The sequence below is a fragment of the Phalaenopsis equestris genome, unplaced genomic scaffold, assembly GCF_001263595.1.
Source record: "Phalaenopsis equestris unplaced genomic scaffold, ASM126359v1 Scaffold000224, whole genome shotgun sequence".
NCBI classification, from domain to species: domain Eukaryota; kingdom Viridiplantae; phylum Streptophyta; class Magnoliopsida; order Asparagales; family Orchidaceae; genus Phalaenopsis; species Phalaenopsis equestris.
The window spans coordinates 4,186,187-4,211,275 of record NW_018164666.1 but is presented as its reverse complement, the minus strand read 5'-3'; the positions used below and the strand labels follow the sequence as shown (position 1 = coordinate 4,211,275).

Below are 25,089 nucleotides of genomic sequence, written 5' to 3'. Positions count from 1 at the left end.
GTAGGTGGCTGACGAGCTAGTAGACGCGATTATTCGCGGACGGTGGTTTCGTGGAGGCATTTCGCGAAGGGTTTCGCTCACGAAACAGCAGTTTCGCCGAGGTGCTGGCGCGAACAGGAAAAGTGCTTCAACCCACATTTGTGCATAAGAAACTCCATGTTATATTTCTCCTAAGGGGCTGAATATTCGCAAGGTGGAGATTTTCTCCTAAAGGGCTGGATATGCGCCAAGGTGGAGAATTGTTAGGTGGAGATATTTCTCCTAAATATTCGCAAAGTGGAAATTTTCTCCTAAATGGCAGGATATTCGCAAGATGGAGATTTTTTCTCCTAAGGGATTGAATATTCGCAAGGTGGAGATTTTCTCCTAAAGGGTTGGATATTTGCCAAGGTGGAGAATTGTTATGTATGACTCATAATACCAGGATTTGGAGTCTCTTGGAATTAAGAGATGTCTCTTGGAATTGAAGAGATGTGTCTTTTGGAATTCAGTGGATTGAGATCAGCGAGGGCACAACAGAAGCATGATGACCTAACCCACATTGGTGTAGGTGTAACTCCCAGGTATCTTTTCTCCTAAGGGGCTGGATATTCGCCAAGGTGGAGATTTGTTATGTTATGGCTCATATACGATATGATATAGGGACAGACGCTGGAAGACGCTGGAACGAAGCGGAGCGGAGCGGAGCGAAAGAATCTGTCCAAATTGGGAAATTATGTTATATGGGTTGGGGCTATACGGTTACTGATTATGACTCTGCGGGGTCACCAGCAAGTAAGAGATCTACTTCAGAATACTAAACACTTCTAAGAATGTTTGAGACATGTTTGTAATCCTAGGTCTTTGAGAGAGTTGAATCCTTGAATTCTGTAAATCCTTTTCTGATTATTGAAAGAAACTCGCTGCTCTGCTCCCGAGGACGTAGGCATCTTTGCCGAACCTCGTTAAATCTCTGTGTTCTTCTGGATTTGTGTCGATTGTTGTTTTCTTCGCCCTAATTTTCTCAACAAAAAACATCTACTAGGAAATTGTCCTCATCCATAATAGGAATGTCTTAAACTAGAAGTTTTCTAGCAAAGTTCAATCAGGTTGCTTGACTAAACTATCTCAGATTCTCACTCCTGCTCTATGCTAATTCATCACCTGGAGATATTAAAATCAGAGGGAGGTAAACCTAATTCAAAATAACATATTAAAAATAGAATCAATAATAAACAGCTTAGCGTGTATAGGCAAACTTCACAAAAATGAGTCCAGGCGTACAACAAACAAGTCGATCAATGCTTAAAAAATGATTTTAATATATTAGAATCAAGTGAAAATATGACACTCAATAGTACACAATGGAAAAAAAAATTCATGTAGCAGACCACACTTAGTGAGACAAAGAATTTGTTGTTGTTGTTGTTGTTGTTGTAGCAGCAGCAGCAGTATCAATGCTTCCATCATATATTCATAAAAATCATGGACAGACATTCTTTTATAAAGAAGGATGAAAATACATCAACGCTAATCTCCAACTCAAATCATATAGAAGGTAACCAAAAAAACTAATAATCATTCACATAATAATGCAAGGAAATATGCTACAATTAATGGGTTAAGAATATCCACCTCAACATAGAGACATAGTCATCAAGCCTTGGTCTTCCTCTGGGGTTCTAATTTTCCAAATTGTGACAATCAGCTCTCCACAATAAATGGAAGACTAATTGTGCCTCAATCACTCATACTTCAAACAAAACCTAAACCTAAGGTATTCTTCCAAATAAAAAAGCATATGGGAAAATCAATGGTTGATCATTCACATAGCACTCATCTCCTTATAGGTTGCCTTTCCAATGGTAATGGGGGTAATTAAAATATACCATCTAAAAAAATTTTGTTATCAAAATGGATGAAATGTACACCAAGTATTGAAAAAGTAGAGATACATGCTCTTCAATTCTAATTCTCTTAAATAACATAAATTTTAGTTTAAATCTTCTAAAAGATTTTCACCATAAGAATCTTCTAATTATCTTAAATAACTTGAATTTTAATTGCACCTACATTTTCATTAGATCAGAGTGAATTGTGTTGGGTTAAGCATAACGTTTGAGCGCAAAAGTATAGAAAGATCACATAAATCTGCCAACTACAGGGATAGGGTGAATCAATAAGCTACTAGACCTATTAAATCTACTATTTCAAATTCTAATAAATCACGATTTAAGCTTCTCTGCTCAACAGTTGACTCCTTTCATCGCCTAACATTGAGAAACACTCTATCACCTACATCAAAGTGAATATCCTTGTGCCCCAAGTAGTAATACATCTTTTATTAGCCTTGCATCATTTCCAGTCATTCTCTAACGATTTTGATCTCCTCAGTCATCTTGTCCACCAATGGTGGTCCCATCATAGTTCTTTGGTCTGGTTAAATCCAACAAAAAGATGAAAGCACTTCCAACTGAATAATTCTTTGAATTATGCCATACAAATGCTCATTTGATAGTTTTTATTAGAGCCAAACTCTATCAAAGAAATGTGTTTCGAATTTCAAGTAAAAATGATAATAAACGTTTGAAGTAAATCTTCAAAAGTATGAATTGTTTGTTTGGGCAATCCACAAGCTTGAGAATGGAAAGTTATGTTAAAATCAAGTTTCTCGCATCTTGAATTTTCTAACATAATGTGGATGTGAATTGGGCATTTTATTTGAAAACTAAAAATTTAAACATTCTATATAATCGAACAATGCCCCTCTTGTACAAATAAGCTAATGAACATAGTCTATGACGCGGAGGCTATGGAGGACCGACCAGTCCTCAAGGGGAGGGGGGGTTGCCGCTCCTCCGTTTCCCTTCTCTCCCCTTCCCCTCTTTCCTTCTTAGCACCTCTCAAACACAAGTCTTTCTAAATCAAAATTTCTGAATATTTTTATTCCTCATTCCTAAATCTGAATTTTCATTATAATCTCATTTCCTTTCCTCTTCTTTCCTCCCTTTGGTTTCTCTCATTCCTAGCACTTTCCTATTTTAAATCATTTCCTAAATCTGATCCTGATTATATTTTATTCTCCTATCTTATTTTAAACACGTACATAAAAATTGAAAATTGGATTATATTTTATTCTCTTTTTTTATTTTCATTACTTAAAATAAATCTAGCCTCTTCATAAATAGAGAATGATGTGCTTAGATTTGGGGTCATTTTTTTATACATGAATTCATATTTTAGCCAAAGTATTTACCCTTCGAGGGTTGTATCCAATGACGAGGTAGCGCTCCGGCTGTCCCTCGTTCGAGGAGGTGATTGTCACCAAGGGTCTGAGTGGTACTCCAGCTAAAACTCAACCTTGACGAGGCATTTATCTTATCATACTTTCGTTTCCCTGCAGCCATTTCAAAATCCGGCCACAGCAGCCCTCTCTTCCACTGCTGCCAACTGATCCCAATATTTTTTATATGTAAAGATTTATAAAGTTAACATCACTACTTGAAGATTTTAATCCCTCGCAATGGCGCCAAAAACTTGATCCCAAGCAAAGTAAGATTTCAATTATATTTTAAAATTGATGAGATTCTACGCAAGTATACATATCGTTATCAAGTAATATAAGACTTTTTGGTTAAGCCATGAATATTGATCCCACGGAGATCGAGGTTAATCCCGACAACTTTCAATAAAAGTTCTAGTCTAGAATAACACGCCCTAGCTTGGGAGGTTGATAAAAATTTGGTTTTGATTATAACCTACTATTATCACTACAATACTACTTCTACTTCTAAACTAAAATACTTAGTGAAAATTAGAAAGTAGGGTTTAATATATTAAAAGTACTATATTAAAAGCAATGAAATTAGTGACATGTGTAAAAGTAAAACACGTAGTGAGAGAGACTGTAACAAATATGAGCAATTATATTCTTTACCTTACTAGAGATGCTATAAAAAACACTGGTTAATCTAAAGTTTGAATAGTTCTGAAGACGAGTTAGGCAGAGAAGATACTAGCTCTCACTCTAGAGTTCTCTTTTATCCCTCCACCTGGAGGCTAACATCTCGCATCAAAACCTAAAATAATAGACCAAAATAGGGGGTTTTAGTCTGTCACTCTAAAGTCCTCTAATTCTACACCCATTAAAGATTATTTTCTAATTTATTTGCACTCAACCATAGGACTATATTCTTATCCATACAATCTCATGTGATTCTCATGTGATTCTACTGATTCTACCACAGTTGATTGAAACAATACTATCACGGATCTTACATGTTCTCACAACAAATTTTAACATGCAATCGATCAAGTTTACATGTAAATGAAGAACAAAGTAAAATCATCACAATATATTCTCACTCTACTCAATTCTATATCTTACACATGCATATTAATTCATTACAAGAGGAAAGAATAAAGAAAACTACTCACTACACATGAAGAAACAACAAGAACTTTTCATTGAACAAAACTTTAAAACCATGCAAACAAAGTACTAGATTCAAATCAAAATACAATAAAAATACTTATCTTTGATGGAAATCAAACTCTCCTTGTATAGCAAAAGCAATCTCCTTACAATCCTCTCCAAGAACAAAGTGAAATGAAAAGAAGAAATCTCTCACTCTCTCTCTTTCTCTCTTACCTTGTCGCCCCTCTTGGGGCTCACGCCAAAGCCTTCTTCTTCTTCTCCAAGTCTTCTTCTCCTCTTCCAATTAGTTTAAAAGTTTAAGTGTCATTTTAAAAATATTTTCAAGCCTTATTTATAATTTCCCAAAAGATTCTTAAGTGTCTCTTAAAAAATGTTCATATTCATTGAATCTTCCAAAATGTGCCTCAAGTGCCTCTTCAAAACTCCTTGTAACCGCCCCAAATCCTTATAGAAATTCTCTCTTATGATTTGCAACGAATTCCCCAAGAGACACACGAAACACCGCTTCAAAAATAGTACAAATCCGATGTATATTTTAGAAGATATGTTAAAAATCATTTTAGGCGCTTAAGGGCCCTCCTCTCTGTTTGGGCGGCACCTATGCGTCATTTTGGGCGCTTAAGCGCCGGGCACAGGCACTTAAGTTCCTGGTTTTGGTCCCCATGGCTCTGGTGTGCCCCGATTAGACCCAATTTGCTCCGGTTTGCTCCATTTTGGTCTATGTTTATTCCTTTTGCTCCAATCACTCCAAATTCTTCAATTTGATGTACCTACAACCAAAAACACAAGAAAACATACATTTAAAGTGCAATATCATTATAAAATATAGCATAAAAAATAGTACATTTTTAGACATATCACCAACCACCTTCCTACTCCCGACCAGCCACCGTAGACCCTCTTCCATTGCTGCCAACCCTGCTCTTCTTCCAGTCGTTGTCTTCCTCATCAACCATCTAACAACAGCCCTTCCAGCTCCTCCCTGCCCAGCAGCCCGCCAGCCTTGCTGCCCCCTCTAATTCCTTCCTTATAGACCACAACCACTAGTGCCATTGACAGCATCGCTCCAACAGCAAACCAACGAACTCTCCCTGCAGCTACCTTGCAAACCACAACCGCAATTTCCCTTCCATGCTTCATCCAAACTGCGGTTCGACGGCCCTACCCTCATTGATTTGTTGCTCATCCCTTCCACAGCAGCGAGACACCTCTCTGGCCTTCGCCCCAAATGCCTGCCTTGCACCACCACCAGGAATCCCTCCTCGTCAAGCTTGTTGTGTCTTCTTTTATCGAGTCTTTATAAGTAATAATTTGTTTAACGCATTTGTTTTATGTATTATCTTTCTTTCTTTTGAGTCTTCATTCTAACCTTGTTTAAGTCATTAATAAAATTGTATAGTGCGTCGTGGTTTGGGTTCTCCGGTATCATTTGGAAGCCCTAGTCTCATCCTAGGGCTTCTAGCATCCGCCTCTACTCAATCCACCACAACAATTTTTTTTTTCTTTCATATTACTTTCTTTGTTTCTTCTTTCTTTCCTTCCACAGATCTCAAACCATAATCATGCCACCAAGAAGATCTATGTCCGAGCCTACCTGAGACGAGATACGGCAAAAGCTCTGCCGTCTTCAGCGAAGGCTTATGGATATTGAAGAGAAAATCCAGTGGGAGGTTACCCTCGACCGTGATCTGGAATGTAGGGGAAGAATGAGAAAATATGAAGATGAAGAGGGAAGCACAACACCAGTTTCTACCAACTTACTACGCCAAAAGTTGCAAACTCTAGCTTCTGAAGTGGAGAGACCGCATCACCAAGCGACCCACCTTGTACTATCCAGCAAAACCAATCCTCAAGTTTGTCAAAGCCAGAATATGTTGCGAGTGTCTGTGTATTTGGACATGTTGAATCAGAATGCACAATCAGAGAAGTGATCTACTTCACCTAGCAGGGCGTGATCGAAAAGTTGGGTAAAGACACTGCAGACAATGAAGAACAGTTTTTACGAAAATTTTCATTTGATGATGACTTCCCCCGTGAAACTCCCTTGTTCGTGGAAACTTCCAATACCTTTCCACCATGTGATAAAAAAGAACATGCGACTTTTAATGAAATTGTGATTTCTGCTCTCTTAGAAGATGGAGAACATTTTGTTGAGACATAAAAATCGCGCAGAGCAGAAGATGTCAACACAAATGTCTACACTTCCAAGCCTCACCCCCAGTGTTTCATATGAAGAGACGAAAAGCCAGTGTAAAGCTCTTGTTATTTGAAGGCAACAGAAGATGTCAGTTCTCCAAAACTTTAAGAGTTAAAGGGAAAACCCGAAATATAATAAGAATAGCCCAACAACCAAACTCTTACAAATCCTCAACCTTGTTGAGGTGCAACTTGTCATTAGATGAGAAACATATGAGATATTTCCTTGTTCGAAATTTGGCTCGAGAGAACCTACATGGTGGTGTACCTTTGACTCACATTATGCCAAACGAAAACGAATCGATAGGGAGATATGCTCACATGAGGGAAAACTTCCTCAGATGTTTGGGTAGACGGAGCAGTCGCTGGTGGGATCCAAGGGTGGTTGACAATGACATGGAAGCTTCAACCTATGACATCGAAACCCTCCAACCTCGGGAGGCTGACGTGGGCGCTATGGAGAATCGACCGGTCCTCAAAGGGAGGGGGGCTGCCGCTCCTCCCTTTCCCTTCTCTCCCCTTCCCCTCTTTCTTTCTTAGCATATTTCTAATATAAGTCTTTTCAAATCAAAATTTTTGAATATTTTTATTCCTCTTTCCTAAATCTGAATTTCCATTATAATCCCCTTTCCTTTTCTCTCATTTCCCCCCTTTCCCCCTTTCATTCCATACACTATCTTATTTTAAATACTTTCCTAAAATCTAAAATCTTGATTATATTTTATTCTCCTTTCATATTTTAAATACTTTCATAAAAACTGAAAATCTGATTATAATTTATTTTATTTTTTTTTTATTACTTCAAATAAGTCTAGCTTATTTATAAATAGGGGATGATGTGCTTAGAATTCGGGGTCTTGTTATTAATAACTAAATTTAGGTTTTAACCTTGGTATTTTTCCTTTGAGATTGTAACTGACGTCGAGCTAATGCTCTGGTGATCGTCTCTAATGTTCTGAGTGGTGCTCTGGTTGCAGCTCGACCCCGACGATGCATTTATCTTACCATACTTTTGTTTCCTTGCTACTATTTTAGAATGCAGCCATCGCAACCCCCTCTTCTACTGTTGACAACAACCTTCCTACTCCTGTCCAGCCACCACAGCCTCTCTTTTACTGTTGTCAGCTCTGTTCCATCCCACAGGACTCCTTCCAACCACCATCTTCCTCATCAGCCACCGATCAGCAGCCCTTCCAACTCTTCCTTGCCCCTGATCGACCATCCCAGCAGCCCGCCAGCTTTGCTGCCCCCTCTGATTCCTTCCCTGTAGACCACAACCACCGCTGCCCTTGACAGAGTCGCTCCAACAGCAGACCAACGAACTCTCCCTGCAGCATCCCTGCAGGTCAGAACCACCGCTGCCCTTCCAAGCTTGCTCCAAATCGCAGTTCAACGCCCCTACCCTCGCTGATTTGTTGTCCATCCCTTTCACAGCGACGAGACACTTTTCTAACCTTCACCACAGCCGCCTGCCTTGCACCACTGCCCGAATTCCCTCCTCGTCAAGCTTATTGTGTCTTCTTTTATCGAAACTTTATTTGTAATCCTTTGTTTTACGCCTTTGTTTTGTGTGTTATCTTTCTTTCTTTTGAGTTTTCATTGTAACATTTTCTAAGCTATTAATAAAATTGTGTCATCCATCATGGTTTGCTTAACTCCGGTATCAGCCTAAAATAGTCACATAGGCCGCAAGAAATGTGCATTTTTCATTAGTTGGCCAATTACTATCCATATCATATCAGTCAGACTCTAATGTGATTCAGGCAAAAACATAAAAGTAACTCAATAGGAATGTCTTCCCATTCTCAAGTCAGTATAGATTAAGGTTGATATATGACGCTCAACTTTCACTACGTGATATATCAACTATTTACTCATAAACTACTTCTCTCTTCAAGTCTAGCAACCAAGTGTGCTTTTTAAGTCTTGATAAATCATGTGTACTCCTAAATGAATGATATATCTAGAATAATAGGGTTCATAAAATAAAAACTTCAAGTTTACTAAGTACAAAACATATTGGGCTTCTAAAATTGAGTGTTATTTTATCATTTACATCATGTTTACTAAGTACAAAATATATTTGACTTCTAAATTGAGGGTTATGTTATCATTTACATTAAAATCGATTATAGCTCAGGTCCTTCACTTGTTAAATCCACTCGGCCGAAGATCGGTATCCTACTTGGGCCTTAATGCTTGGTTCAACAACTTCAACAAAATAAACTTCTAGTTTGGTAAGCATCCCAAGATGTTGAGAAAAAACCTTTGATTGAGTGCATCAACAGTAAAATTAGTTTTCAATGGATGATACAGATTTGTGAGATAAAGTCTTTCAAAAACTCCAATCATCTTCTTTGTCGTGAGTTGAGCACCTTCTGAATGAAGATATACTTCAGGTTTTATGGACGATATAGATCTTCACTAAAAAAAATTAAATTAAATAATGTTTCCAAATGTTAAGCACGAACAATGCATCTGCTTGTTTTAACTATGACTATGCTGATTCTTCTCATGTTTTTCAGATGCCTGTAAGCATAAGCGATGAATCATGCTCAAATATATCACACACAAACCATTCCATTCAATAACACTAGATGATGACATCATACAACCCTCTAATCATCATATAGTAAAGTCGATGTCATGCAACCCCTCATTATCATCATTCATAAATATTATGATCACATAGTCCAAGCCAACAACTGGCAAGGACACTCAATCCAAAATCATATACACGGTATTCACTAATAAAATTTACCTACTCCACGATCTCATCCATAATCACTCATGCTTTCATTATACATTCAAAAGACTGTCGATAGATATTCTTTCACGAGTATGAAGGGGCAATCACCTCATGTCGCTTGTTTCAATCATATATGCGGAATAAAAAAAATAAAAAAATCATTCATACAATAATGCAAGAAAGGTTAAGATTTCCCAATCATGGGGACAAAGATTTGTGACTATGGAGCCTTATTTTTTCTCCAATTTTCTATATCCTCGAATAGTGCCTCTCAAATCTCCATCATAGAAGGAATAGTGAATATGCCACCACCACTTGATCTCACTAGCTCAACAAAATAACTACAGACCCTCTCCTAGGGATCTTTTTCCCTTAAATAAGGATCTTGATCAGAAAATCAACAATGGGAGATCATACATATCACACTCGCTCCATGCAGTATAGTAGCAAAAGATAACTGTCAGAAAATCCTTTCCAACTACTATAACACATGGCACTTCCTGCAGGTTAACTTTTAAATGGTCATGAGAAATAAGGCTTCTCAAACGATCAGAATGAACCATAACATAAACCTTGCTTCTCACCAAAAGTAAAAAAGATCATAGGATGCTAAATGTTTTATCAATCATGAGACTCAATTGCTTGAGCTCTATCGCACTCGATTGCATAAACACTTGTGCTCCTTCTCAGCCTCCTATAACTTTGCATTGCACGCAGATCTATTTTGTGACAAAATTCCACTCAGCACATGTACTCACATTTGCATTCCACTCAGGTTCATTAGATTTCATTCGGTGTTGCTATCCACATTTGTTTCAAAGTGAGCAAAAGATGAGATTGCTTACAAAAGGAAGAGAATGGCACTCTCGTACAATTCAAGGAGGGGTGAGATAGAGCAAATATTTGATTTTAAAATACCATAGAAGGTATATTTGCTGATGGTGGAGTTACTAGTTCAACGGAATAACAGCACTGCCTTCCCTAGGGTCTTCTTCCCTTAAATAAGGAACCTGATAAGAAAATCAGTAATTGGTGATCATAAACGTTGCACTCATACGATGCACTCTAGCAGATAAGAACATTGTCAACAAAAAATTTCCTTAACTAATCATACAAATGAATTTTCCTGCAAGTTACTTATAATGATCATAAGAGATAAGACAATGCATTCGCTAGAATGAACAATAATAGACACACTGCTTCCAACCAAAATTAGAAAAATAGCATAAGATGCCAATTGTTCAATCAATCCCCTGGGTTCATTGCTTAGACCCGATCTAACAAATCAACTACTTGGTCATTTGATTTCATTCAATGTTGTCAACAAAATCTAGTTCACAGCAAGTATAAATGAGATTACTTATGAAGGGAAGAGAATGAAACAGTTGGATAATTCAAGGAGAGAAGCAAATCCAAGGCTTTGATTCAGAGATGCCATGAAAAGGGTGTCTTCACTGATGACAGAGTAAACCAAGCACAGTTGTTGTTATTGAAGATGGAGTTTCAGGACTACAAAAACCAACTGACATGCCAAGCATTGAATTTTCGTTGATTTGGGATCAAACTATTTGTAGTTTGCACCTATGGAATGACATTTTTTATATACATTTTCATAATGAATGGTCACATTCCCAAAGGAGAACTAACTTCCTTTTATTCTGATGCATAGACACTTAAACAATGCTTAGACTTTGGTATGCAATGTTGTTAGTTTCAAAAAATTTAGATCATTTGATGCAAATCAAATTGTAAATTTGATCCTTATCTAACATCACAGTTACATCTAGAATGTTCCCATTATGCTGGCAACATCATCTTGACATTATCAGTAGCATCCCATGATGCATGCTAGGTGTGAGTCCCACAGCATGCATTGGAAGCCTAAATGGCTTTGTATGGAAGTATTACATGTGCTAGTCCGAACCCTATCTTCCCTAACTTCCTAACTTCCGGTGTTTGTATTCATGATCTCTACTCCATTCAAGCCAAACAATTCAAGTTTTCACAGGTAGCTAGTCAATTGTAGCATCTAGTAGTTGTGCTTGCACTACTGATCAGCTTTTACTTAGGCTCTGTTTGGCGCAGCTGCAGCTTCTCAGCTTTTCATCTGCAGCTGCGCTGCCACAGGCAGCTGCTGCGGGTAAGTTGTTGTCGGGAAGCTAGCTGTCTGTTTGGTGCAGCTGTGTGAAAACAACTGTGGGACAGCTGTTTGCTGGAAAAATGACAATGTTACCCCTATTTGATAACAATATAGAAAGTAAAACACATTTCAAAATCTACAAGTTTATTCTTGCAAAAAAGAGAGTTTTCAAAAAAAAAAGATTTACTAAATGGAAAGTAAAACACATTTTTCACATTCAGACTGCAAAAGGATGAAGAACAATACCCAAAGCTTTCAGCTGAATCTTCTTCTCCCAGAACACATTCTTGTTCTTCTTCTTCTTATTATTCATCTCCAACCGATATGTAGAAGATAAACCAGTGAATCCAGAAGAAGAACCAGCACCCTGCAATGGTGATTCATCATCCACAGTACACTTTCTCGGCCGCCCTCTTTTGCGCTTTACCCCCCTCTCCTCTGCATTCGTGTTGAGAAGCCTGTGAATCACTGAACTCCATGGAAGCGTTCTGTGCAGAGGGAAATGGGGAAGACGATGGGGATTGTCGTACGCCGACATTGAAGGAAGGCTTCGATCTTATCTCCATGAAAGCAAATAGGGGAAGACTGTAGCGATCGCTGAAGTCGGGGGAGACGAATCACGGTGGGAAGGGCTGGAGAGTAATTGCGACAGATAAAGCTTCGTAGTGAAAGCGGACCACGGGAGGGATCCCGCGGCCCGCTTTCCGCTGCGCGTCGGGGGCACCGCGACGCGGGGTCACCGCGACGAAAACGTCTCCTCAAACGGGCGAGATTCGTGGGGGGATGCCGCGCCGCGCCAAAAAATCCGTCCCAAACGGGCCCTTAGTTGAATACCTTAAGAACATTGAGAGTAGTTGTTCAGGACCTTCTCAGCAGATCCTTCCTCAATTTTCTTGGATAGGTCAAGTGTAGGTAAATTTATGCGAGAATTTTGTTTCATGCGGAGTGTCCTAGGTTTGCTTTGTGACTGGTTTATATTTGTGCTCTCCTTTTAAACATATAATACATTGAATAAGTTTAACATGAGTTTAACCCAACAGACCAAACCTAGAATTTGCTTGGGCAGTTGCAACTTGTGTAGCTGGTTCGATTGATTTGATTTAATAATAATGAGCTAGTTGTTGCCTGAATAAGCCTTTTGGCCAGAGCAAGTAGTCAATGGGAAACCTGTTCTTCATACAGTGGGGTTAATTGCTTAAATCTTGTATGGTGGCTTTATGTTAGTTGGCCCTAGATATCTCAGCTAAATTTAGCCAATGTAGTGGCATTGGTAATAACTATCAAGGTGGCACATAGTTTTAAGATTGAACCCTGTACTTGGCTGTTGAATACTTGACCTCACGTCCACATTTAGGAAAAACAATTTACTTCTAATATTGGAATGCTCCTCGCGCTCTTCTAATAGTGTGTTATTTTGGTCCATCTCATTCAATCATGCAAGAATACACTCATTCACTCCAAAATACATTCACTAAATAACTATATTGGATATATAACACGTTCACAAATTAAAAAAAAAAAGGAAAAAAATCTAAGCAACAAATATGTAGGTCATTAACCAAGCACACAAAGTATAAGTGCACGAGATTAAAACAAGCAAACCTGTAAAAGGAGATATTCACAGTATTGGCTATGATCCACCATGCAAAAAAAATTCTTTTTTTTTCTTTTGTCTTGCTAGGAAAGTACAATGTCAAGTTACTAAAAAACGTTGCATGGTTCAACTCAATAGTTTATAAGATTTATGGTTCTGGAGAACAGAAAGCATACATGGATTCTGATCTACAAATTTGTGTGTGATAATCATTGGATTTACAGATCCAATTTTCGATGCATTTGTTATTATCACCTTTTAGCATTACCAAATTAATAACCCATCCTAGCCATTGCCCCTCCACTGAGATTGAATATGATAAAAATCCCACAAAAAATAGTGTTCTTAGCATTCAGCACTTATCTGTATTAAATGCATAAAGAATCTTTGACAAATAGAAGCATTAGAGTTCCAGTAATTATGTCGATCATAGAGTATTCTTTTTATAAGAAAAATCACGGTTGAAGTCTAATCATAAAAATACATGATTGTACCAAGGCTTGTATTTTATAAATGCCATAGAAGGGAACATTTTCTTTTCTCTTTTGCATCACAGCTGGGTAATGTGAGAACTAGGACCAGTTTCAGAATCAAGTTCATTTCCATCAAGCAACGACTTCATCATTTAAGAAAGAAGAAAGTCAAAGCTTCCAAATTACTTTGTGAAGCAAAATTCAAGTCGTTGCATTGTTTATAAAAGCGTGGTTTTTCTAAAACCTTGGCTACACAACAAAGTGATGCCAAAAGCATGTAAATTCAAACAAAAAAATAACTCCACCCATATAACAGAGATTCCAGAATAATTATCCTGCTCAATTTAGAAGTCAATGAAAGACAATACTTGATATTCTTCCCATGGCCATAAATTGAATAACAAATTATAGGTTAAATCAGCCAGCCCAAGCACCATAAAGGAGACAATAACAACTGGCAGAACTAGATTCTTAGTCTATGCCTATTCTCAGCCAATTTCAACCAGCATGTCCTTTAAAGCGTTAAGAGCATTGGAATGCATAAAAATAGCAAACAGAAAAAAACAAACAATATAAACCTTCTGGCTCTCATTTAGAGACTCAGCTGAGAAGTACTGTCCACTAGCAATCAACCCAGTAAATTCATAAATATTGTTGAAAATAGCACCTATATTCCTCGTTTCATCAGAATAATATATATAGTATTTTCCACTAAGGACACAGGTCTTGGCATGCTCCACAAGGACATCCCACATCTTATTTGACATGCCGCTTCCAAGAATCTGTCAATCATAACAAAATGGCATAGGAGTGATATTCATTGAATATTTTATGACAAAAAGAAAAAGCGAAGCTTACATTCCTCAACCTCTGTGGATCCCTAATTAAAAGCCGAAGGAAATCTTCAACTGAACTAATCCCAGCCTTATTTAACTTCTTGTGAAATGCACCATCTTTTCCTATCTTTTCCAGTCTCCAAACTTCATCTTTTAGAGCAGGTGGATAATGTTTCTTGTATACTACATGCCATTAAACATAAAACTTTAAAAACAAAATTCTACCAAAAACAAATCAAATAGATGATAATTAGAATCATGAAAACACCTACATTCCCCTCTATGATCCTTAACTGTAAATGCCTCAGTTTTCCCCTCTCGAATTCGAATACCATCACAGAATCCAGGAGCAACCTTCAAACCAAGCCTGAATTTCCTACTTCTTATCCAGCTAGAATTGTCAGTAAATGTTAGTTCTCCAAGGGTTCCCACCCCTTCTTTCAAGGAAACCTGTAAATCACCAGTTAAAAGGGGTCTCTTGCCTTCCCGTTCCTTTACCACATGACTTTCAAATTCCTCTTCAGTCCAGTCTTCATCATCTTCATTATTGAAATCACCCTCAAGCACCAGAATATCGAATTTTGCTGAAGATTCGGGCCCATAAGTTACTACATGGTTATTGTTGGCATCAATCAACACAACATGAATTGCAGCGCCTTGCTCTCCCTCTACCTTTCCTCCAGTAAAAATTGGTAAAGACAATCTTGACCTGAACTGCAGCTGCAAACTTCTTCCATCAGGTCCTTCAAGCCGTTTTGGAGAAGACCTGCAACCAAATTACGACAATAATTATTGCCAGGAAAACATATACTATCGCAAACAAGACATGGTAAAATTATAAAATAATTATTTCCAGGAAAGCCCATATATCACAACCAGGACATGGTACTGTGTCAACTAAAACCTTTAGGCCAGAAGAGAAAAATTAAAAATAACAAGCACATTTCAATTTCATCGGTTCAACTTAAACTAAGAGATGGCGTGACCCTCAAGAACAAGATGTAATTTATAATTATCAATATATACAAGTTTAAATCCAATCAATTGATAAACAGAAAGATAATCTCAGTCATACCAAATATTCAAAAACTCATAAAATGGAGTTCAGTGAGCATATTCAGTTGCAAACTAACACGCAATGGATCTAAAGGTAAAAATTAGCTATTCTAATTCTAGCTTCTATAGGAAAACTATTATGAAAGTAAAATGTGACCAAAAGAATAAGAAAAAATCACGAGCAATGACTAATTTCATCTACAAGCAACATACATGAGGTGACCATATCTCTACTCAACCTGCTCATGCAATGTTCAATGTTGATTAAATAAAAATGCTAAAGTTCAGTTCAACCAAAACAGTTTTGATATAATATATGCTTTAGAAATGTATTAGGCCTCCAAGACTAGTTACACATTGCAAATAGTTAGACCATCAAGACATTTAACTCTGTTGCATCATCAACAAATTTTTCTCATTTAGCATGAACCTCGATGCTTTTTTTAACCGTAAATGTTCAAAATTCAAATTCAAGATCATGCAAGGCCCCAATTTCAACAAGTTTGTAGCCAAATTAATCATCTCGACAAGACGAACCCAATGATACCAAAATTGATTCAGTCTGAGTCCAATCGAGTCCAAATCAAGCCATTAAATTACTTTTGGAGGTTTCGGATCGTCAATTTGATGGTCAGATGAACTCCAAACTTAACATATTTATATTGAGCATCTTGATGAGAGGAATCCAACGAGTTTTGAGCTCTCTTATTTCAGAGCTCATTAAGGCTCTCAAATCATTACAAAAACCCCTATGATCAAGAAGGGTCATTATGGGTCATCTAATTATGCGGTTATGGGTTAGTCACTGAATAACCAAAATGTCTCTCTCCCAAAGGTTATACATACACCCCCTCTCTTCACTTGAGGAGAGGGGGAGTCGAATTCCAGTACTATTATATAAACTAAAAACCCGACAATAACTTCCGGTCACTGTAGTCACCAACATTGTCGGTCGCCCCTTGCTCGATGTCGTTGGTGAACAATGTTTGATGATAAAGTATATCAAATATAGAGAAACAAAGTATCCCGAATACTGTGTAAAAAAGTATCCTAGATGCGGTGTAACGAAAAATGTCGTATTGAAGATCCAGTTATAACTAACGACAACACTTGCTTATGACTGTCTTATTTAGAATGAGGCAAATTTCTCCGGACTCGTAAAGTTTTCTATACACTGTATACCGACAATTGTTGTATCTAGTGCAAAAAAAAAAACCCAATAGAAGAGTTACAACCACCAACAAGGAGGGGTTACAACCACCAACAAGTGTAGCACTAACTACGGCTCATATTGTCAGTTACTACTATAACTTCCCACTATAACCTACGTGGCTAAAAGATGTCATTACAATCTTTCACTACAGCATACGTGACCAACTAATACTCTTGTAACAACCCACTATGATTTATGTGGCCAATTAATAATGTAGCTTCCCACTACGGTCTATCATTACAATCTTCCACTAAAGCCTTTGTGGCTAACTGACACTCTTGCATCGACCCACTATGACTAATGTGGTCAGTTATTACTGTAGCTTTCAACAACGACCTACATGGTTAACTATTATCATTACAGTCTTTCACTATAGCCATTTTGGCCAACTGACGCTCTTGCAGCAACCCACTACAACCTATCTGGCCAGATACTTTGCAATCTCCTATTACGACATTTATGACCAACTATTATCAATGCAGCCTTCCACTACGGCCTGTGTGATCAATTATTATCATTATATCCTTCCAATATGGGCTATGTGATCAATTGTTGTCATTATACCCTTCCACTATAACCTTTATGACCAACTAATACTCTTGCAACAACCAACTATAGCTAATGTGGTTAGTCGCTACTGTAGCTTCCCACAATGACATACGTGACTAACTGTTATCATTACAACATTCAACTATAGCTTATGTGGTCAACTAACGCTTATGCAGTGACCCACTGCGGTCTATGTAGCCAACTGTTGTCATTGTAGTCTCCCGCTACAGCCTCCATGACCAACTATTATCATTGCAGTCTTCCACTACAATCTATGTGATCAATTACTACTATTACAACCATCAATACGGCCTATGTGATCAATTATTGTTATTACAGTCTTCCCCTACGGCCTATATGGTCAACATTTGTAATTGCAGTCTTCCACTATGGCCTATGTGGTCAACAATTATCATTGCAGTCTTTTGTTAGGGTCTATGTTTTCCAACTGACACTCTTACAGCTACCAACTATAGCAGCATATTTAGTCAACTAATGCTACTACAACTATCAACTACGATATATGTGACCAACTACGGCCTACCAAACTAATTGCTACTTTGCAATCCAACGACGACCTATATGACCAACTATAGCATATTTAGCTAACAGCTACTACATCCTTTAACTACAACATATGTGACCAACTACGACTTATATGACTAACTAATACTACAATTTTCAATTATGATCTCTATGACCAACTAATGTTATCGCAGACACCGACTCAAGTCTCTGTGGCAAACTACTGTCTTTATAGCAATTGGTCTTTGCTGACCACTATTGTTATTATCACCAAAAACTATTAGTTGTAGCCCAATTACGATTATTAAACCTGAAAGACAATTATACATGTGATTATCAGCATTATATTCAATCTTCTCTAATTCAGAAAAAGAATTGAACTATGTACTTATAATCTTATAGTGGATTACTATGATTGGTCTAGGTCTCAAGAATTTTTTCCTTTCCATGGTTTTTTCACATAAAAATCTAATGTCTTCTCCTGTTACTTTTCTTTTATCTTTGTGAGTGTTGAATCTTCGTGCAATGCTAAGACATTAAATAATCACTCTACTGTCGTGAATCTTCCAACATCCAATAAACTCTATAGACTATAAATGAAGCTTGAAAAAAATAGCCATATAAGAAACTTAAACATCCAAACATCCCCATGAATTACATAAAATAGCACAAGTCATTGAATTGCTATGAATAATGAAATCCTCATATACATTACAGTTTTGAAAATGTCACCATCACAATCATCATTAGTCTTACCCCAATTATTGGAGATCGGTATGAAATAAACTCCATAGACTATGAATGAAGTTTAAAAACAATAGCCATATAAGAATCCAAACATCCACATGAATTACATAAAATATCACAAGTCATTGAATTGCTTTGCACAAAGAAATCCTCATACACATCACAGTTTTGAAAATGTCAACCATCACAATGATCATTAGTCTTACCCCAATTATTGGAGAACTGAATGCAATAAACTCCATAGACTATGACTGAAGCTTGAAAACAATAGCCATATAAGAGTCCCAAACAACCCCATAAATTACATTAAATATCACAAGTCATTGAAGTGCATTGCATAATGAAATCCTCATATACATCACAATTTTGAAAATGTCAATCATCACAATCCTCATTGGTCTTACCCCAATCAATGGAGATCGGCTTTATGAATCCCCATTTTCCATTCAATCCTGCTAAATTGTGACTGACGCCTTAAATTTATTCCTTTGTAAGATATTTCACACAACTCTATCATCATAAACTTCGGTTTCTCTCTTTGCCTTTCCAGTTCTTTTACACAAATTTTATTTACCCATCTAATGGAGGGACGCATTTATTATCCTTAAGCGTATATGTCCAAATTACCTAAATCCATTTTCAATTACTCATCACAATCAATAGCACTCTAGTTATATCTCTAACAATAATTATTCCTTAATTTATCTTTCCTAATTACACCATACAAGTTATTCCAACTTTTCATTTAATTCCCCAGCACTCAAACCATTATAGAGAATGCTGAAAAACTTTAATAAACAACTTATCAGTACTAGAATATATGGAATTAGGCTCAGTTGAAAATGATAACCAACCCAAAAGCTGAGGAACAAACATAATCAGCCTGCACAAGGCTTAATATGCGGCATGAGATCATCATATGATGTGAGGAAAAGAAGCGACGGCAAACGGGAAAAAAACTGTGTCAAAAAGCATAACTAAAACTTAAACTTAATTAAGTAATTTATGCACAAAAAACTGATGCAGGATAAAAGCACTGCGGGTGCTGGATTTCAACTAAGATAGCTCCAATGTGAAATGATGAACTTTGTTCTCTTAGCCGGTTGCCGCTACCAATGTGAAATTATACTTCACACCATGCTCACGTGACTCCTATTCATTAAAATATGAATTGGAGTAGCAAATTTAAATTTTCCAATTTAGGACAAGGATGACGTATAAACGAGAATGTTATCTGGAATCAGATTTAGCTGATCCAATGACAACCAGATCTATTAATCTATGTACGTGGAGTCTAAAAATAGGTATTCTAAGAAACAAATACAATATTTTGATTGAATAAATTCTTCTAGTTTTCAATCCTGTATGTGCAAGTTTGGCATGCGATCCCTTTATGCATTACCCCTTTGTGCATTACAAATATGATGCTTAATTTCAAGTCTCATCCTTCTAACAGCATAAGAACAAGAATATTTTTAGTTTTGTGACAATGTTATTTGACGTTGATATTGATTTTGTTCAATTTTGATACAACTGAAAAACCTAATTGCGGTGATTAAATCAGAATTGATTATTGATTTTGCATGTTTCATTTTTTTGTTAATTTGCCCAGTTTTATTTGATCGATACATTATAGTTCATGTTCTAATTCTCGTATTTATACTTTGCTCTAGAAGAAAGTAAATTTTTTGCTCATTCGGCATTCAGTGATTCGTGAATCATAATATATTTTGCATGATTTATATACAACACATTATTCTAGGTGCATTAAGAATGTGCACACTAAAAGATCCTGCACTAACACTACAAAATGCAAATGAAAATGTAAATGCAACAATCAAACTCCAACTTGGCCTATATATTTTAAGATCTGCACATTTTTTCCACTAGTGAATGATGATTTGAAAATTTTCACAATTTATTTGGTAATTCGAGGGTGTTCTACTTTTCATATTGTGACACATAAATGCTTCTTCACTTTAAGGGTATTAAAATTAATGCAAATAAGAATTGTAAAAATATACAAGAGCCCTCAATAACAAACTCAGAAACCCATCATAATCTCAGAAGGTTTGACAGTTATTTTATAATTTGCCATGACCAAACAAGCGGATTACTCCAAATTGACAACTCGGACAAAAACACTGATAATATTTATGAATGCAGACTTACAAAATGTAAAAAATAATAAGTGTTAAAAGGTATTGAGGAATTTTCTTGTGAGATGCAACAGTAAATCAATCTCATGAAAAATACAACAATAAACAAAAAATATTACAAATTTAACAATCTAACCATAATTAACATACTAATGATGTACCTTGCCCCAAGTCTAGCAGGGCCAAGCTTCGCTAAAGCACGCTCCACTTCTTCACTGACCTATATAACACAGATATCATGTCCAAAACATAACTGTCATCAATTGATAGAAAAAATAAATAAATATGCAGACTATTCAGAATAAACTGACTTCAATTAGCAGTCGTTGACCACCTATATTTTAACCTGTACCTACTGAAAAACAGTTAACCCCAAAGTTAACTACGTAAACAAGAGTGGAAGAGCTTAAAACTACTGATCATGGGTTTAGTGGTCTGGGTGAAAAATTCAAACAAACTAAACAATGCAATATTTCCAGTGCGTGAATTGCCCATAATCATATATGTCGTGCTGCGTAAATTAAGTCAAATACTACTTTGATACTAATTCTATTTTTTAATAGTGAGTTTTATCACTCAATACGCATGCTGCTATTGACTATACAAAATTGATTTATCATATTTATTTTGCTTTTGGGGCTCGTGGAATCGGTTTGGCAATGGCTTCAAAGAAAAAAATCCAACCTGCAAATATTCATTGGAAACCCGACATGTGGCAGGTAGAAACTAAAATTTATTGTGTTAAAATAATCAGCATGAAGACATCAACATGATCCAGAATTTAACTGAGAGAGGCATTACATAAATTTGCATAGCCCATTAGCACAAAATAAAGTAAGAAGGTGACAGCTCTCGACGTTTCTAAAAATTTTAAATGCTGCCAAAACGTCAAGTAAATAGGAAGTTAAAAAAAATATACAAAATTATGACTAGTATTAAGTGGACGATATGGAAAACTAATTCCTAATATAATATAAATGACATGCTGAATTTTTTAAAAAAAAACATTGTGTCAAACAAAGGAAAATATAGCCCTCACAAAAGGAAGTTAATAGTCTTAACGTTATCATTCAAAATGCATCTAAGTTGGAAGAATATGACCATATCTATCAAATGCAATAATTACCCATTTTCAGTAATCCTCATAATACAAAAGAAAGACAGCGAGTAAGTTTTTTCAACTTACAACTCGGCGAAGCACGGGCTCTAATGATGAACAAAGCTTCTGCAGACTATCAACCTTGAGAGCTTCCACAATTACACTGCAGAGGATATTAGAATCTTCTTTTAAATTAGCAGGGGCAGAACATGAACATGATAAACCTTTACAAAAAAATGAAATAAAAAAAATATCACATATTCCTTGAACATCCAAAGAAGAGGAAAACAAATAGTCAGTTTAAAAGATTTATTTTCACCCAGCTTCTTGACTAGATATGAAGAAAATAAAGCAATCAAATGCAAAAAACAATGATACAAATTTTCATGGATAAGCATTTACCAAAAATTCATTATTAATTTTCCTCAACTACGTTTCCAAGAATATTTGTTTTGGATAAAGCAACTCAAAGTGGCTAGGGAAAGTTTCATTCCATAAAAAAGATTGGCGAAATTTAAGATCATTATGAGTTGAATGAAATTATTGTTCAGGAGAAAAATTGCACATCTCCTAGGGTCCCTAGCTTGCCTAACATTATAAATTCAAATTCAGCAGCTAGTACCGATTGCCAAATATAGAACACCACATAATACTGCCAGATGAACTCAAGAATTCACCACCAATATTCAAATAAGTTGTTATTTTAAGGACTCAAGAACGCAAAAACAATGGGATAAAAATTAAAAGAAAAAAAAATAATGTGGCTAAGAAAATTATGACCAGAAAGTAAGGGTGCCAGACAGTAAGGTTGTAAAGGATATGAAATGATATAGATAGTATCCAAAATCCAACTTCAGGACTTGCTAGCTCCTTTTAATTTCTTTTTCTACAACTAGTGGCCAACAAGAAGATAGTATTCTGCCTTGTATACATGTCCGCACCAACCCCCCCCAACAAGTTAAAGGGAAAAAAAAAACATATAAACTCAATTGTATTAAGAAGGGATAATGTACAAAAAAATATATAAAATCCTTAATTTGACAACTGACAACTAATCAATTTATGTACAGTGGTTTGGCTTCTCTTTAAATTGAATTAAATGAAAATATGACATTCAACAGAATGCAATGGAGAAAAAGGATTCATGCACCCGACCCCACTTAGTGGGATAAAGATTTGTTGTTGTTGTTGTTGTTGTTGGTTTAGCTTCTCTTTCCACTGGATTGATATAACCTTAGACATCAAAAATATAAAAATCCATTATACAAATCAGTTCACAAAAATGAGACATTTACACTTTTATCCAAATCATCACACTCCGAACTGTCTGAACTTCACAATTCCCACAAAAGGGAATAAGTATAAACACAATGAAATATTTTTGAACATTTAAACTTCAATCACTGCAAATCCAGAGAACCATAAAGCACAAAAATCATTAATTACCCTCCCGAGTTACCAATTCCGCTCTCTCTCACGTCATTATATTGTATATTCTTTTATGAAAACCAAAAATGTCTTCAAAGAATTGCTAAGATAAACAAAACAATATGAATTACAACCGCCAGAAAGAGAGGAGTAAAATTAATAAATACAATAACAGCCTTACAGATAGATGTTAAGCTTCATTTAAAATAAATCAACTGACGGAAGGCATTAAAAAAGAAGAATCAAAGAAGGAAGAATTTCATAAAAAATTTCCCAAATAAAAAGGGGTTGTGCAAAGAAGGGACTCAGAAGCAACTGCTTGCAAGAAAGTTCAATTACCCTATAACCTTCGAGCATAATTCATGTCAGCATATACACAGAATTTACCGAGAGAAATCGCGCACTTTCACAACTGGTCTAGCATTCGGGTATTAAATCAAAAGACATCAGTCTCCTTCCTTCTCACTCAATCTGAAATATGTAGTCACTTCAGAATAAAGATACGCCCTTAGACAAAAATCAAATTCCAAACCCCCCGACTTAGCATCTATCAAGCCGTACTCCGCAGATTTCTATTTCAAATCTCTACACAAATCAGTTCATACGCCTCCCTAGCCCTACTGGCGAAGGAGCAGCCTTAACAATACCTGGCAAGAGCTGGAACCTTCTGACGCTTTGCCTCAGGACCGCCGCGCTCGTCACCGTCGCCAGTGTCCAAAGCCCGTTTCTCCCTCGTCATCGTAGTCGATCTCTCAAGATTCCTTGTTGACCTTTGCATCTTCCTGACCCCGCAAACCCTAAACTGAGATCCGAGGCGTAGATCTTACGAAAACTGCTCAAAGGGCGAAACTGTCCTTAGCCGGCTGCAGCAATCACAGAAGCCGGTGAATAGGCGGATCGACAAAGACTTTGGGGATAAAAGATTCCGTGCTAAGCTTCTCCTCTCTTGGAGAAAGCGAAGAGAAGCGAGCCGAAGGGGAAACGCAGCTGGGTTGACGGAGGCAGCTACTGTTAGAACTGGGCATGGGCATTGCAGAGTATTTTATCCATTTGTACTTTTAGGTAACCATTCAATACTCGAGTGTAATAAATCAATTTTTCCCGGTGCCGATTATCAATTTGATAAACGACTGACGAGCGGAAAAGGGGCGTTAAAAACTTGTAGCATTATCGAGAGCGCTTCTTACTGTATAAATATCTGGTGGGTTGCCTCCAATTCGGGCGTAAGAAATTAAAAAAAAAACTCTTTTTAATAATAATTAGGATCTCTTTAGGGGAGGTCCAGTTTATTAAAAAGTATGTATGAACCTACTCAATGATAATCTGATACTCAAAAAATTACGTTATCTATTTCATTTTTTTTAAAAATGTATACAATTGTTAGAAAATTGTCACCAAACCTAATAATGAATGCATATTTCGGTGACAGTTTTTTGAAAGTTAGGCAGCAGCTTTTGAAAAATTGTCAAAATGCTTCCCCAAATTCTGAACATGCACGAGCTATGGACTACATAAATCATAGTTAGTCATGTAGGCTGTAGTGGTAGGCTATGATGATATTTGTGAGTCGTTGGGACTAGAGTTTGAAGCTACACTAGTTATGGATCGCGTGGGTCATAGCTGGTCACGTAGGTCATAATATTGAGTTGTGATAACAATCGTAAGCTATAAGCGTCGGAGTTGAGACCCGCACAAGCTGCTAGTCATTTAGGTCGTAATTGTTCACATAAATAATAGTAGTGAGCTATAAAGACATTTGTAGGCCAGAATGGCAGAACTAGATTCGTATCACATGCACGAGCTGTGAATCACATGGGTTGTAGTTGATTTCATAGGTCATAGTGGTGAGTTGTGATAAACTTTGTATGTCGCGGGGGCTAGATTCGAGAGTTGCACGAATTGTGGATC

General features: G+C 36.7%; 1 protein-coding gene across 2 annotated transcripts in view; it reads right to left on the bottom strand.

Annotated features, from left to right (window-relative positions):
* Positions 1 to 24,302, bottom strand: part of LOC110023304 (calmodulin-binding protein 60 B-like) — a 28,028-nt gene extending 3,726 nt beyond the window's left edge. The window contains exons 1-6 of one of the 2 annotated variants that reach the window (XM_020722625.1): positions 23,829 to 24,302; positions 21,841 to 21,916; positions 20,816 to 20,874; positions 14,678 to 15,171; positions 14,428 to 14,588; positions 14,148 to 14,351 (exon numbers count right to left, since the gene is read on the bottom strand). In XM_020722625.1, coding sequence (XP_020578284.1) covers positions 14,148 to 14,351; positions 14,428 to 14,588; positions 14,678 to 15,171; positions 20,816 to 20,874; positions 21,841 to 21,916; positions 23,829 to 23,959 — 1,125 coding nt within the window. In that variant the 5' untranslated portion in view covers positions 23,960 to 24,302. The remainder of the gene's footprint in view (positions 1 to 14,147; positions 14,352 to 14,427; positions 14,589 to 14,677; positions 15,172 to 20,815; positions 20,875 to 21,840; positions 21,917 to 23,828) is intronic. The other variant, XM_020722626.1, reaches the window with a different exon arrangement.
* Positions 24,303 to 25,089: the final 787 nt, after the last annotated feature.